The 16235-nt window shown below is 46.4% G+C and overlaps 1 protein-coding gene across 1 annotated transcript; it reads right to left on the minus strand.

Moving 5' to 3' along the window:
* Positions 1-3844: 3844 nt before the first annotated feature.
* On the minus strand, positions 3845-15457 carry SAP30L (SAP30 like). The gene is made up of 4 exons (XM_005523605.3): positions 15074-15457; positions 13148-13270; positions 11394-11492; positions 3845-9442 (listed from the first exon to the last, which is right to left on the minus strand). The coding sequence occupies exons 1-4, from the start codon at positions 15257-15259 to the stop codon at positions 9314-9316; spliced, it is 537 nt and encodes a 178-aa protein (XP_005523662.1). The 5' UTR covers positions 15260-15457; the 3' UTR covers positions 3845-9313.
* Between the last annotated feature and the right edge of the window lie 778 nt (positions 15458-16235).

Below are 16235 nucleotides of genomic sequence, written 5' to 3' on the forward strand. Positions count from 1 at the left end.
AATAGTTCTTCCTCAAATCTCCACGCTCCTCCAGTCACGTGAGCCCATCTGAAGAGACCATGCATTTCTTATCCATAGCTGTGGGAATGATGTTCAAGCACGGGAAGACTCTGCAGCCATAAGGGTTTTTTTTATTATTTATTTTATTTTTTTTAAATTTTATTTTCCAAATAAAAAATTTTCCAAATCAAATTCAAACTCTGGGTTTTCACCTCTGTGGCAGCTCCTGCTTGGCTCTGCTTTCACTGAGCTCTGTTCAGGGTAAATTTTTCCATGCAGCTGCCTTCATTGGGAAAAAACCAAGAACCCTGCACCTTGGGCCAACCTTCCCAAGATCATCCTTCAAACAATGGACAAACTCATCATCCATCCCACATTCCTACCTCTCCAAAGTCAACCTGCATTGCTTCTTTAATCCATGAAGGCTTTGTCCAGTGCAGAGGACTGGGAGACCCAGAGCTTTCTGCAGAATTACCTGTTCTTGTCCTGCTCAGTGGTGGGGCAGTGGCCACAGCAAACACCTTCTCTGGCAGTGCTGACACCACTGCCAATTCTCCAGTGATCTCCCACATCTCAGCACAGTCCTCAGGTGAGGGTGGGTGGTGTGGGGTGGCACAGCAGCCCACACGTGTCTCATGCAGCAGCTGGATTTAAGCCCAGGATGGAAGGACTGGCAGAGGATCAGCGCTGTACAGCTCAGGGCAGGGAGTGAAACCACCCAGGCACTTTTCTCAGCAGCCACAGCCCTGTGATGCTGGACGAGCTCTGTCTCTCCTGGCTACTCCAAAGCTGAAGTGCAGTAACAAACCTGGAGATGCTGCAGCTCCAGGAACCTGCTGATCAGACTGGCCAAGGAGCCAGATGGAGCTGCTGGAACACGAGTGGGAAGCAGAGAGTGGGAGGAGGGTGTGCACTGGTGAGAGGGGAGTGAGAGGCAGCTACCTAAGAGCAGAGGAGCTGCAGAGCTGTAGCACACACTTGGAGCCTCGCTGAGCCCTTGTGACAAATCCCCTAGGTAGGGAGGGCCCTTCTTGCTGTTTCCTTTCCCCTGCTTCTTTTGTGTGAGGAATTCAGGTCCTGACCACCCTGAAAGACTTTACAGTAACCAGAGAAGTAGGCAAATTTATGGCATCACCAGCAGCTGAAAGCTGAGGGTTTGAGAGGAAAAGCGGTTTTTTCCCCCCCTTAAACTGCAGCTACCTTGACAAAATTGTCATGGCCTGTGACTGACCTGCAGGAGCAGCCTAGGAGAAAACAGGGGCCAGAGCATGGGTTAATGGCCAAGAGCACCTTCCCAAACTGAGATTGTGAAGGAGTTACGAGTTTGAGTTAGTGCACAAAGCTTGCTGGAACCCTGAAACTCCCTCCTCTGCTCACCTGGGCTTCCTCCCAGGCCATGGCTGCTGCTGAGAACCCAAAGTGAGGTGTAAAGGAGCTGGATACAACAGGCTTTGCCCACACAGGTGTCAAGGCCAGGAAGAGACACAGGGGTGCCCATCACTGGGCTTCCTGGTAGCCTGTATCTGTGGAAGGAGAAGCAGTAGAGCCACCTCAGCTACCTGACAGCTCCCTCTTCCCCACAGCACCAGGGTGCTCCTGCTGAAGGTGCTGGGGTGATCATGGAGAACTTCCTGCAACAGTGAACAGATCTTGGAGAAAGTTCCAAAGGTAATTAAGTAAAAGCACACTGCAGGGTTTTCAGGTACTTAGGAAAAAAGCCAGCACTGCCTGCAAGGGTAAGAGATGTGAAATGGACTCCAGCTCCTGGCAAAGTGACACTGAGTGCTGGTAGAGCCGAGTAGTTATTCCTTATTGGATAGAGGAGAAATTTTTAAAAAAGGAAAAAAAAAAAAAAAAAAAAGTAAGTCCTGAGTCTCTCCCCTCCACACTCCTGCTGCACAGCCACATCTCTAAGACACAAAGCCATTAAATCCACATTCGCATTTTTCCCTGGTCCTCTGTGCTGCCCTTTCTGCTGGGGAGCGGGGATGCAGCGCCTGGTTTCCATCAAGGCTGCAGGGAGGCCGCAGGACGGCTCACGCAGAGGATCCAACGTGTTCAATTTCAATGTCCAACCGGCGAAAAAACCCTCAAAACCCAAACAAACCGTTTTTATGATCTCCACATCCCAGCACAGCATAATCCCGCTTCCGGTCTCTGACAGGCACAGCCAGCTCCTGCCAAGGAAGCATCTTCAGGACGGGGACACGGCCCTGGTGCCCCGGCAGCTGCCCTGGGCTCCGAGGGACAGTGATCCCCCCTCTGGGTTCCTGAGCTAACACTGCCCTCGCACGGCAGCCAGGAGTGCAGAGAGGGATGGGCAGCTCTCGGCCCATCAGGTCAATCTGCTGCTTCCTCTGTTGGTCACTGTGAATACGTTAAAAAGACAGCAGATTCCACCTCGGTTTCGAGCTTGAAATATTCTGTGGGTTTCTTGGCAGGGAGCAAACATGAGATTAAGTAGCACTTCTATACACATAACAGATTAACTGGCAGTTTATCAAAGGTTTCCATTATATCCTCTTGTAGTAAAGTCAGCACCTGGCACAATAGGTTGCTGCTAACAGCTGTCCTCCTTTAGCCTGGCTGCATCTCCTCACTGGGCTGGCAGAAGAGCCCCCACTCACCAATTTGGGAATGCAAATGAGAGTTTTCCCCTTCCACTGGGGTATGCTGCCCTTGTCCTCACCTGAAGACTCTCCCCTGACATCTCCTGAGAACCCTCAACAGCACAGAGATTGTGAGACATGATCCACCCCTGCTCCTTGTTCCATGGAGCCCACCTGTGTCACCTCTGCTCTTCCTCAACTGAGAGCTCCCTGAGGCAGGGACAGCCTCCTGTAGTACAGCAGCATGTTCCAAAATTACCCTGGCTCATTAAGGCCTCCAGACACATCCATAAAGGCAGGCACTGGGGGACACTGGGGTCTGTTTTGGGTGTAAAGTTTTCGACATCTGATCATCCGCCTCTGTGAGAACCCAAGTGTGTGAAAAGCTACACTACAACCTCTTTCCTGGCGAAAAATCAAGGCTAAAAGCACAACTCAGTGCCAGCAAATAAAAACACCATGACAGAGTTCAGACGAATAAGTACTCAAGTCTCAGTTTTTTTCACTTGCTTCCTCAGTGCAGCAAAAAAGTGAGGCACCTTTGTCTGTAAGGCTGATGGTCAGGAGGAGTATCAGAGAAAGAAATAAAACAAAGCATTTAGTGGGAAAAGATCTTGAATGCTGGGATGGGGATGGTCCATGTCATTACTGCTCTGGAGCAGTGCCCACCTTGTCAGCTGGGCATGCAGGTTTGACTCTGGACAACAGGAGCTATAAATCATGCATGAAATGAAGCCGAAGATGTGCTTGAGAAAGGAGCAGAAGCACAGGGTTGAACTAGACATAAAGAAGATTCATTAGAAAACATGAATCAAATGAGAAGCTGCACTTGACAGACTCTTCATCGTACAGGAGGGGAGGAATTCCCATCATAGAAAAAGCTCAAGACGCCCCAAAACGCAAGGGCACATGGCTCTTCAACAGCCTCCATCTTTCTTGCAAGTTGCCTTTTTGTTGCATTCAAAAGATTCCATTAATTGCACCCGTGAAACCCACATGGATTTGCTAGAAAATAATCCCATCACCTGAGATTTCTGCTGCAGGCTTGGCATTCCCACTGAGCAGTGCCATTCGCTGCTCCATGTCTGCAGTGTTTTCAGCCCTGGGGAGGTGGGTGGGAAAAGGCAGTGAATCTGAGAAGCCTGGCACAAAATATCCACACAAACCAAAACTCCCTTGGCTCTGGAACCATCAGTGCTGAGGGTAGAAAGGCAAACAAGGGAATGTGGGCCTGGTTGCTAGATAGATCATTTATTAAAGTGAAATTCAGAATTTTATCTTTTTCAGACAGTACAGAGTTAAAGTCTCATACACAGTGGAAGCAGGACATTTCCTACACCTCAGAGAAATGAGTTCTACAGTTTTTGCTATAAGTTACTAAGTTGCTTTAACAATACACAGCTATATTACACAGTTAAAAATACAAGGTGTCCAAAACATTTGGCATAAGATCAGCACAACACATGGAGGCCAGAAACAGAAGAGGGAACACAGTTTTCTCTCCCAGTAAGCCTGCCAAAAGACTCCAAACCATTCTGCAAGTTACCTGCTACCCACCTCTCCTGCAGCAGACTCTGTGGAGCAGAGGTTTGGGTAGGACAGGAGTAAACCCAGCCCTGGTGAGGCTCAGGTAAGCCAGAGGCTCCTGGAGCCTGCTGATGCACAGGATGGCCTGCAGAGCTGCTTGCAAGGGAAGTTCAGGTTTAAGGCAGGAGCCTCCCCCTCTCCCCACACTTTGTTCAAGCATTAATTCATCCCAAACAGATGTGTTCACAAGCAAGTCAAAAACACGAGACCAGGGATAGCTGTGAAAAGTGCAAGGAGTATCTTACATCCTAATAGCTCATTTGCACTTTGAAAGTGGAAAATGAGAACTCCCTAACTTGATAAGCTAGAGATGGTTAAAGGGCATCAGTGACACGAGAAGTGAGGCATCAATAACATTCCTTTCCCTTTGGGACTCTTCAGTCCTTACTCTGGGCGGGACAAGGACTCCTTTTGGAAGGGAGGCCACCTTGTTTTACCCACGTTTCTAAACTGTAGAGACAAAGTGACTCTAGTGCTCCAGGGAAGTCCAGCGATCTGCGAACCTAAACAAACAGTCCCTCAGCAGACCCCTCCTCTCCCCTCCAACTGCAGTTCCTGCTGAAGATCTCCCATTGGTATTTACATTTGGCTCAACCAAAAGATGTAAAGTGCACAGCTCGCCCTCCTCCCCCTCTCATAAAACATCCATCACAAGAGCTGAGGCAGAACAAATCTCCCTCCACGCTGCTGCTGCTGCTGTGGAAGCGCGTTTTGTTCAGTCTCCCTGTGGGCCATGTCCTGTTCATCCTCCCTGTGCCATCATGACCCGCATGAAAACTCCCATTTACTGTAGATTATTTTGGCTCTTGTGTTCAAAGCCTCTCTGAACCCAGCCTGCACTTTAGACTCACTTGAAATTCCAGGCTTGACATGTTCTGGTCAATTTTTACACCCCGGGGTATCTAGTGGTTTACAGCCACTTTTCTAAGGAAAACTGGGACACCAGAATAGTGGAGAGAAGTGGTACAAAGCTCTGCTTTTCTCAGGCTGAGCATCTAAAGCACCTGGCAAAAGAAATGTTGTTTCTTAATGCAATAGTTTACTTCAGGTTGATATACAATAATCTTTCAGATTATAAAATTTTGAAAACTGCATTCTAACAGAGCCTCCTTGGATGTGTTTGCACTTTTCAGCCATCAGGTTGCTACTGACTCGAGTCTTTGCATGCTTCCAACTCCCCTGAGTTGAGCTCAAGCCAATAACTACCAGCAATGATTTCTTCTTCTTCCCTTGAAGTGAGCAGAGGGTCAGCATACAGGATGAAATTAAACCCAGAAGAGATGTTTCTGCATTATTTGGATTGCATACTAATGGCTTTGGATCTATTCAGAACTCTAATTAAGTTAATGGAACTCTGAAATGAGAATTGAGCTAGGCTATGGAATTGCATTAGGCTATATAATGGCTGGAGACCTTCAGAGACAATTCCTCTGCCCCATGGTGAATGTCACCTATGCAGGCTTGTAAGAAATAAGCTTCCACTATTATAAATAGAAGATGACATCTGGTCATCCTCCGTGCCCCCAAGGCTTGTGCTCCATGGTTCAAAGCTAGACAGAATTTAAGGCCCATCTGTGAAAAGCAAAATGCAAAATGCAAAAAAAATATACCAGCCAAAGCGATTTGGGTCTTACACCTTTCCAACAAGTCCCTTCTGAAAGTGCTGAGAAAATGTCCCACCTCATGGCTTCACAAGTGTGAGGTTCAAACACATTTACTTTGACATTTAAAATAAAAAGTTGGAAAGTCTTTTTTTTTGTTTTTTTTTACTTGGCATGCAGCATAAGGAATCGAACACACAGCACGGTATCGTACACAACGACAATTGCATTGTTGCGTTTTCTGGTTATTAGACACTAAATGCTTTTCAAGAATCACAGGCACCCTGAACATGGATATTGCTACTGAATTGACGTGTGGTTTCAGTTCATAGCACGGGAGCCAGCAAGTGGCTGACCCTTCCATCAAGACCATCAGCTTTCTGTTGCTCAAGGTGTTTTGCTCTAGCTAAGTTGAGAACAAGTAATAAGGCATTTGCAAGGGGTTTATAAGGCCATGGGGTCTGACAGCCAAAGATTCTTCTGTTTCTTTGGTGTCTTGCCTCCAAGCTTTCCACCTTATAAACAACTGCTAATGGCTGGTAAACATCTCTTCATCATCACACTTCACTAAGAATTTTTTTTTTCAAAAAAGTATAATTGCTTTAGAAGTGAAACCAACAAGGATCACATTTAACATCAATTGACTATTTCAGGAAAAAAAGAAAAGAAAAGTTTCCTGGATACCACCTCGGCGCAAAAGCATTCCAGTGAATACACCTGAACAGATGGAACCTGCCACCGTATTTCCTTGAAAAGAATCATTTTGCTGCTGGCTACTAAAACACCCCAACAGATTTATTTACTCTTAAAAATTAAACAAAATAAAATACAACCACAAAAAAAGTAAATCCCAAACAAACTACATTTTTACAGTTTTGGTCTAGAATCACAGAATCACAGAATCAATTAGGTTGGAAAAGACCTCTGAGATCATCGAGTCCAACCTATGACCAAACACCACTGTGTCAATTAGACCACGGCACCAAGTGCCAGTCTTTCCTTAAAACACCTCCAGGGACAGTGACTCCACCACCTCCCTGGGCAGCCCATTCCCTTATTTAATCACCCTTTCTGTGAAGAAATTCCTCCAAATGTCCAACCTAAACCTTCCTGGTGCAGCTTGAGGCAATTTCCTTTTGTCCTGTTGCTGGTTGCTTGGGAGAAGAGGCCAACCCCCACCTGGCTCCACCCTCCTGTCAGGGAGTTGCAGAGAATAAGGTGCACCCTGAACCTCCTCTTCTCCAGGCTGAGCAACCCCAGCTCCCTCAGCCATTCCTCACAGGACTTGTGCTCCAGATCCTTCACCAGCTTTATTTCCTTTCTCTGGACCTGCTCCAGCACCTCAATGTCCTTCCTGAATTGAGGGACCAGAACTGAACACCGCACTTGCGGTGTTGCCTCACCAGTGCCCAGTACGGGGGAAAAATCACTATGAGGCATAACCCTCTCAACTCAGAAGCTCATTTTCCCTTGGTAACATCCTCTGATTACATGAGCACGTGGAAGGTTAACATGCAGTCAGAGAATGTACCCATCTAAGCATCTGCCCTGAATGAGAAAAGCCAGATCACGTTGACTGATGTGGGAACTACTCCACCCTTTCAATAAGGAAAGGACCAGCACAAATAGGAAATTTTTAAACATTCATGAAATACCGACACAAGACATTCTCTCCTCATTCCTTGAACCTCTCTCTTGTATGATGTTCTAAAAATCCATACGGAATTAACAAGGAAATGCTGAAACAATCACACTCCCCAGATGTCACAAATGGGACATGTATCATAACAGAGTATTTCTGCCTACGACACAGGACTTAAGACATGTTGAAGTTTGTTGAACATGTTTTTTGGAGTATTAGCAAACAATTCAGAGTGATGTGAACTCGCTTTAAACTGTGACTTCAATTTTAAAGAGACCCTGGGAGAGTTTCAACAAGAGCTTCACTAAGTGAACCCTTCATGCCTTACAAAACACAATGCAATACTAAGCTGAGACCATGACCAGTGTGTTTAGCTCTTAAACAAAGCTTCATCCAGTTCTGAAATAATAAAACCTGCCATTTACAAAATGCTAGCTGAAGTTTTCTACTGTTCATTTCGTTGCTTAAGGCTTGTTAAGAATATCCTCTCTATGTGGAGTCTTGGCATCTTGTACCAGAATGGAGACACTGGTCAGGACAGCAAAGAAACAGAGCGGTGCTTTTAATCATGAGATCCCCTGAAGAGAATTTGAGGTCACTGGAGAACAGTCAGTCACAACCAACACTTTTAAAAGCTCCTTTTGCCAAAATAATCACTGTATTATCTGTAAGGACACCTCGGCTTTAAATAAAATCAGGGTGATCTCCTCCTACAGTGCCCTGTTAGGGAGCACCAGTGTGCCACCCTCACTCACACAGCTCTCATGAAAGCACATGTAATGTCTGTGAAACATTTGTGAAAGGTAAATGCTTTGATGCTTCTTACACATTGCAAAGGGAGATGAAATGTAATCATGAAATGCTCCAGTCAGATCACTGCCCTGGTTATGGTGACTCACCCATAAATCTGCTTTATACGAAACAGAGCCCCTGAATATACACAGCAGTTTTGTGACAGCTGCTAAAGCTTCAGTATAAAATGCACATCACTTGTGACCAATACTGACCTGACACAGAAATTAAGAGACTGATGTCTCAAGCCATTGTTTTACCTACCATCACTGAAATATGCATAAATCAATTAAATAAGCACTTCTACCAACATGATCAGACACAGCAAATAGGTTGTGTTTGCCTTAATACCACATTCAGAGAAATGCAGAAATTTTTAAATGCCTACAGAAAATTTAATTAGTGAGTTCTTAAAAGAAATTAGAAAACAGACTGCAGAGAGTTGGTTGGCATCTGTGTCGGATGGGGTCGGGAGGAAAAAATGGCAAAAAAACCCCATCAATTTCAGACTGGTCAAGTGTGTTCACTGGAGTAGATCTGGTGAGCTGGAGCATTTGTAGAAGTTTGGGACTTGAAGCACTGACTCAAGGCAAGACAGAGCATGTGTAGGTGAGCAGCAAGCTTCAGACAAACTTCTGACCCATGCACCTTGATAATGAATTTTATCTCTGCTGCTCTTCCAGTCCTGTACCAAGACAAACTGCATGGTGGTTTGTGATGCAGCCTGAATTCAGTGAAAAAAAATCCATCTGGCATTTGAATTGCACTGAGATGTAGATTTCCAGAAATGGTTTAAAACACCAAGTTGACAAACTCCACAGTTCTACAGGTTTATTTGGTTTCCCCATTATCCTCATTTCTTTGTTCCAATATGACTTTGAAATGAGGGGAAGAAGTCTTCGGAAACATGCTGGGCACATGTTTTCAAATACTCCTCATAAGAATGTCTATATTTTTTTTCTGTCATCCAGACACTGCATTTAAAAAAAATTTACAATATACTTTAACAGTTTTTATAAACCTAAAATGCACAATACCACATGTTCCTTCAAGGTGTCTCTTATTCCAAGGCTTGTTAATCTTCAGTCGAGTTGCTTGCTGCCTTCTGATTTCTGGTCCAGCCTGCTCTTATTGTTCTTCACCATGTAGATGAAATATGCAAGTGTCTCCTTCTCATTCACTGGAATATTCCTGAAATGACGACTGACAGTCTAGAAGGACAACAGGTAAAGAGACAGAAATGCTGGAATTAAAAACTAGAAATCAGAACAGGGTTTCTCTTCACTTTCCAAAAACGATTTTATGGCCACTGAGCACATTATCCTTTGAGTGAAACATGCACCAATTCCAACTGTCAGTCCTCATTTACCTCCCTCTCTCTTTGCAGCTGGAATGTGTGTATGAACATAGTGTAGCCTTGCTATGTCAGCAGGATTTGCAGCCAACCTACAAGAGGAATTTGGAAGCCAGAACGTCCTCCTGCCAAAGCAGCACAGCTTCTCCTCAGCGACATTTTTGTGCTGAGATTATCTGGCGAGCGAGTTTTCCCTGCACCTCTGTGTTTTAAAGGAGTGTCAGAAACACTGCAGCACTTCGCTGTGTGAATCAGGTGTAGCAAAGTTTTATCCAGAGCTGTTTCCTCTGGACTCTTAAGTCTTCACTGAAAGGAACATCAGGGAATTTGCAATGGGACAGTTAGGGTTTAGTTAGGGCTACCCTTCTCTGACAGAAGCATAAGCCCTGAAACATTAGCTGCTTTTTCCTCAGAAAGTGAATGCAGAAAACATGCTAGAGCTGGACAAGATCTACGTCTCACACAGAAGAAACTCTTTTTTTGGTACCCAACACAGATCTAGACTGGGATTTTGAAGCAGGTTGAGCAGTAAGTCACTCCAAGGAGATTTATGGAAGCTTGAGTTTTCCTTATGGTGGGGTAGCATGAGGAGTGTAAAAGCCTCAGGCAGCAGTGATTAAAGCATGGGATCTGGATGAGGATCTGCCATAGAGTCAAAGCTGCTTCACCTGGTTCACAGGAAATTTGGGAAGTGTGTGACAGCTTTAAGTTAGGCTCCCTTTATTTTCCGCCTGCACAGTAATTGATCTTTTCTTTCCTCTTGGAAAGAAAATTACTCATGGTAAATTGCTTTAACAGGCAGTCCTTCATGGCAGGAGGCAGCTGACATATATGAACTGGTTGGTTAAAATATGACAAATCAGGACTGCTAATGAGGAATCACCCCACCCTACTTCATTCAGCTTATTCCTACATGCCCTACACTGTACATTCTCTATATTCTGTATATTCACTCTCTGGTAGACTCTGAAAGAAAGACAGTGTCTTGCTGACTTTTTTGGTCTGTCAGGATTTTTTGTTCTTTGAAGCAAAAGTAAAACCAAACCAGACAGTTTTAGGCAGACAGTTGTGAAAGCCACAACTTTTATCAGCCTCAGTATTAATGAGCAACTACTACAGATTTTTCAAGTTTAGAGGAGATTTTCCCCACAGCATGACTTCAGATCAAGTCAGGAAAGAGCAGAGCAGAAGCGCAGCAAGTACAACTTGCCCAAATACCAGAGATACAGAGAGTTCTTTCTGAACAAGTAGCCCATATGGTGAGAAAGCAGCAGAGGCCCTTAAGAAAAAAGCCTTTTATAATACAGGATCATCAGGACTAAGGAGGGAAATAAAGAATCTGAATCCATGGACAGTGATGTTGCCTTTAATAATAAGCAATTCCAATGAATTTGAGTGCCTGTGAGGAAAGAAAAACTAACAGCAGCACTTAGGGAGATAATTAGTGGGTTAAGTCTGAGTTTCAGCTGAGGAGCCATCCCCAGAAAACACCCAAAACTGGGTCCTGTTCCTGCTCCCTAAAGGGCACCAACTGGGACTATGAAAAGAGTGGGAAAGGAAGCAGAGACAAGCAAGTTACTAAAACAGGCTTTCAACAGCCAGTGTCTGTGCCTTCCAAGCCTGTCCCAGGTGAAAGCAAGCAGGCAGCTTTCCTGCTGAAACCTCTCAGAGGGCACTCAGTCAGTACCAGTGAGTCACACAGGTGTGAGTGCCCACAAAATGTGCCCCTGAACAGAGCAGATTTTCTTGTAACAAGAAGTTCCAAGTTTTCTTGTAACAGAGATAACACCACCGCTGTCATCACTTACTTCTGCAAGCTGAGCCTTGTTGAGTCCAGGCCTAGTCTGCAACTTATAATGTCTCTTGTAACGTCGCAGGGTGTTCACTTGGAGCTGGAACAAGTCAACCTGGAAGTGATAAAGGGAAGAGGGCATGAGCACTACCTTTAGCTTCTATGATTAGTTATTTTATCTAAAAATATCTAAAAATAACTACTTCTTCCTCAACAGGACTTCTCATTGCTTGCATTCAGAACCGCACTGGCTTGTCTTACTGACAAAGCTAAGTATATTTTGTATTTGTTAATGCTAAAGGACCAAAATAGCCTCAGGGAAATAGAAATTTTTGTTCTGGTTCACATGCTGTCAACAGAATTGCTGGCCAATTTCTGCTCTCAATTACACCTCTGCAACCTCCAAGCAAAGGGGAACCTTTTGTTCCCACAAGGTTTAAAAAGCTCACACATGAAATAACAATTTAGCAGGCACCGAACAAACGGCTTGTGACATAAAACAGAGTACAAAGATGAAATGAAATTCAAATACTTAAATAGGAAGTGCACAGTTTAAAAGCAAAGGGGGTGGTGGCGAGGTTACAGTAGGGAAGATGAAGATCATGTGGGAAATGCCAAGTTTCAAAGACAAAAGGAATCTCTGCTGAAAACTGAGAGGGAAATGACATGAAAACTGACACGGTGCAGAGTTCCCTGTTCAGCTGAGTGACGTGCATCCAGCAGGTTTCAGCCACCAAATACTCTGTGTGCTCTACAGCACCAACATTTTTAGATGCCAACTGGGTCTCCAGCAATCACCCTGGCAACTACTGCAAAGCTTGAACAGGAAAGTTTTGATGGAGAACCTTGTAGAATGGAAACATGAACAGTGATAACAAAAGGTCAGGTTATCTTAAAAAAAAAACCAAAAAACAACATACCAAAAACTTGCTACTCTTTCAACACCTCCACACAGGAGGTGTGTGCACCAGCTTTGCACCAAGACACAGCTTTGCAGGCAAAATGATTCTTGGTGGCTTTCTTTTTTTTTTTTTTCCTTTCAGAAATAAAAGGCTTTTTGCCAATAGGGTTGGCATTTCCAGCAGAGGGCTCTGCTGACGTGGCCACGCTCTGCTTCTCTGAACATCACCTCTGCACAACTTTTGCCGTGTCAACAGTACCAGAAACATCACTGATGCAAGTGCAACACGCAGTGGCACAGAGAAGGGATTATTCTAGAGTTCTCTATCACAGAAAACTTCCCCCAGGCCTATATCCTGAAAATAAAAATGTGTCACAAACTATTTAAAGGTAGTTTTAAATAGTGCTAAGAAACATCATATATGCAAATAACTGGAGCAGCTCAATATTCCTGGGTATCAAATACCCAATCCAAGAGAGTGACCTATTGAATTCTGTAGTGTATTTGCAAAATGATGCATGCTAAGTAACAAAGAATTATGTCAGGGCATCAGCCACCACCAAAAATAACAAATTTTTAGACTTAAAAAAAATTGGTATCAAATACAATTTTAACTGTATATACGTGAAGAAGCTGTGCAGTTACCTTATCACACCTCTTTTTATAGAAAACTTTACATGGGCAAAGAATCCATATGGGAATGAAGAAAATTAGGACACCACACATTAAAAAAAATTCTTCTGGGAAAGTGAACGCAACTCCACAGCAGCTTCAATGGCATTGCAATTTAAATATAAATATTTTCTGATATATGAGAACATCCAAGTCAAACTTCAACAAGCTAAGAACTGGTAAAGCAGCCCACGAACCTCCGGAACATCCGTGTCGTGCTCAGGAGAATCACCTCCATCATCGCTCGTCTTCCTCTTCCTTTTGTTCCGAACACTTTGAATGAAGTTCTTGTGAAAATCACAAATATATAGATGTCTCACCTGAGAACCAGAAGTGGCGAAAAAGCAATCAAAAAAGATACTGTGAAACAGCATCCAACAGCAGCCACTTAAACACCTGTGTCAGGTGCATCCCTCCAGACTGGTTTGACTGACTGACATCAAGGAATTTCTGATCTTAAATCCCAGCCCTGATATCACACTGTTTATTCAGAGATAACTTACCTTACAAAGACTAAAGGCAAAGAAAACAAAGAACTCAAGTTCCAGCTGAACTTGAACCTTTGCAGATAATATACTTCTTTTTTCTGGCTGCAAACATATGTCAGGAAAAAAACGGATGATTGTCTGGAGGAAGTGCATTTATTTCAGGACTTATTAGAAGGTAACTACCAAAAAAATGTATTATTCCATTCCACTCTTCTGAACTCTCTGGCTTGAATAGTACAGAAGATTATTAAGGAAAGTGTTTTAAAACCTTGATCAAATAAAACTTAGCCTTATCACCTCAATTAAAACAAACAAACCAAGTGCAGAATAGCCTCCTTCCTATTGCTTGTTCAGCCATGGAACCTCCCTTTTAAGAAATATTACCTTACTAGGGTTAGCAAAATAAAGGACTTCACATGATCAAAATTATTTGCTATCTATAAGGCAAAATATCTTCAGATAACATAAGCACCGTACATCCAAAAATCACTCCATGCCGCCTGCTTTACACTTTCCCTTTGTTCCGACTGCATTAGTCTGACTTCCCCTTTTTGTTTCTAAAGCCTGGCATCTGTCAACAAAGACTCATTTCTAAAATGCAAGAAATTACTACGCCACTAGACAAATCTGCTGAGAACTACAACTGGGAGAAATACTCTATTTTTTAAGAATATGTTTCAAACTGAGTCACTTTTCCCGTGACACGATGCATTTTGGCTGTGTAGAAGGGACCCAACCAACTGGGGGAGCTGCCAAACAGACTGACTCAAAACTTCACCTTTTTTTTTTTTTTTTTTTTTTTCTTTTGCTTTGCTTTCAGTGGTTTTGATCTTTAAAGATCAGGCAAGAAAAGCGTGCAGACCTGAATTCCGTTAACGAAGTCACTTCCGAGAAATTGAGAAATTCCTTCTGTGATCTGCTCAGCTCTATTTCTCTGCTGGGCAAATAACCCGTTTCTATCTCGAGCTGACAGCTGTCACTTAATGTCATTAGGCAGCAAACCGGGCTGTTCTGTGTGCGAATAAACCCTGCTGAAGAGGCAGCACATCTCACTGCCAGCTCGATTTTTAACCTGCTTCACTACAACACCAATTCTTACCAATTAAAGAAGTAACGTCAGTGCCGCCTGACTGAAGCAGTAACCACAGCGCTGTTTTCACCTGACAGCACCAGCCTTTCCAACCTGAAACCGCAATGGGAACAGCACTCCTGCCTCCGAAGCGCTGACAGCTCGCTCCTTTGCTTCCCTGCACAGCACCTGCCTCCCAAACGCGGGGTTTAGTGCTTTAGCTACGTTATGCTTCAGAAGGCGGACAGTGCCACGGGGAAAAGCCGGCTCTGCACCCGGGGAACAGCCGGGTCCACCCAGGCACGTCCTTCCCTTCCCGAGCGCTGTAAGGCTGAGGATGGGCAGAGGCGGTCCGGAGGCACCGTGTGTGCCGCACACAGCCCCGCAGCCCGCACCCTCCGCCCGCAGGGCCAGCGCCAAGCCCCGGGGCCGCCCGGGAGCCCAACTCGCCGGGCGGATCCGCATCTCCCCGGAGGCACCGCAGTGCGGTGGCGGCTGGGGCCGGCCCGGCCGCCCCTCCGGGGGGCTCGGCGGCGCCCGGCAGCCCCGGCCGAGGCCTCACTCACACTTTTGTCGATGTCCAGCTTCAGCTTCTTCTGCGAGATGCTCTTCTGGATCCTCTTGCTGAAGGACGCGTTGCCGGCGGGGCGCACGCAGCGGTCCCCGTCGTCGATGAGGCAGCAGCTCTGGCCGTAAAAGGGGGCGGCGGGCGGCCCATCCCGGCTGTCCTCCTCGGTGCTGAACCCATTCATCGCCCACCTGCCCGCCCCTCACCCCGCGCGGGGAGCCGACAACCGGGGGATCAACCGGGGGACGAGCCGCCGTCACTACCGCGCCCTCGGGGGGACCCCGCCGCCCCCGCGGGGGCCCCCCACTAGGGCAGGGGAGGAGACCCCCCTCCTCCGCCGCCGCTCAGCGCTGCCCGCGGGGTCGGGCCGGGCCGGGCCCCCCAAGCGCCGCCGCCCGCGGGGAGCCGGGACCGCGCAGCGCTCGCACACACAAAACCGCCTCCCCGGCCGCGGAAGTCCCGCCCCCCGACTCGCAGGCGGGGCTCTGATTGGGCCGCGCTGCTGGAGGGGCGGGGCTCACCGCGCCGCTCCGAGCTCCCATTGGTCGGAAGAGCTGTCAGTCCGCCGCCACCGCCCGGCCCCCGCAGCCGGAAGGTCGCCGTGAGGGGCGCGCGGAGGGAGCGGCGGCTCGGCCCCCCCGGAGCCTGAGGGGAGCCGGCCGCTCCCTGCGCTGCTCAGCAGGTGCCGGGCTGGGACCGCCCGCAGGATGCGGGAGCCGCGCCGACCCCGCCGGCCTTCGGGCTTCCCCTGCTGCCGAGACGCGCACGGGACAGCCGCATGCAGCCGCGGCACCGCGGGTTCCTCCCGCCGCCCGCAGCTGCACCGGCACCGCTCCTGTGACGGACCTGAGCCCGTAACAGAGCCGGAGCTGCGGCTCTCACCCGGCCCTCGTACAAAACTCGGGGCGGCACAGCCACATATGCCTGTTCTTGGGTCGTCACTCGGGCTGGAGTTCCTGGCTGAAATGTAATTTTTATTTTTTTTTTTAATGTTATAAAAAATAGAGGATTTAGATTTCTTCCCCCAATTACAAGGCAGGGATAGTGAAAAGATAGGACCTGGAGAAGCGTCTCCTCAAAGCAATGTAACTTTAAGCTTCGCAAATTATATCTTCAGGGAAAAAAAAGTCAAAAAGAACCCTGAAAAAGCAAAAAAAAAC

Source organism: Pseudopodoces humilis, chromosome 17 (genome assembly GCF_049639895.1).
Source record: "Pseudopodoces humilis isolate 2021_Gansu_Grassland_sample_001 chromosome 17, ASM4963989v1, whole genome shotgun sequence".
NCBI lineage: Eukaryota > Metazoa > Chordata > Aves > Passeriformes > Paridae > Pseudopodoces > Pseudopodoces humilis.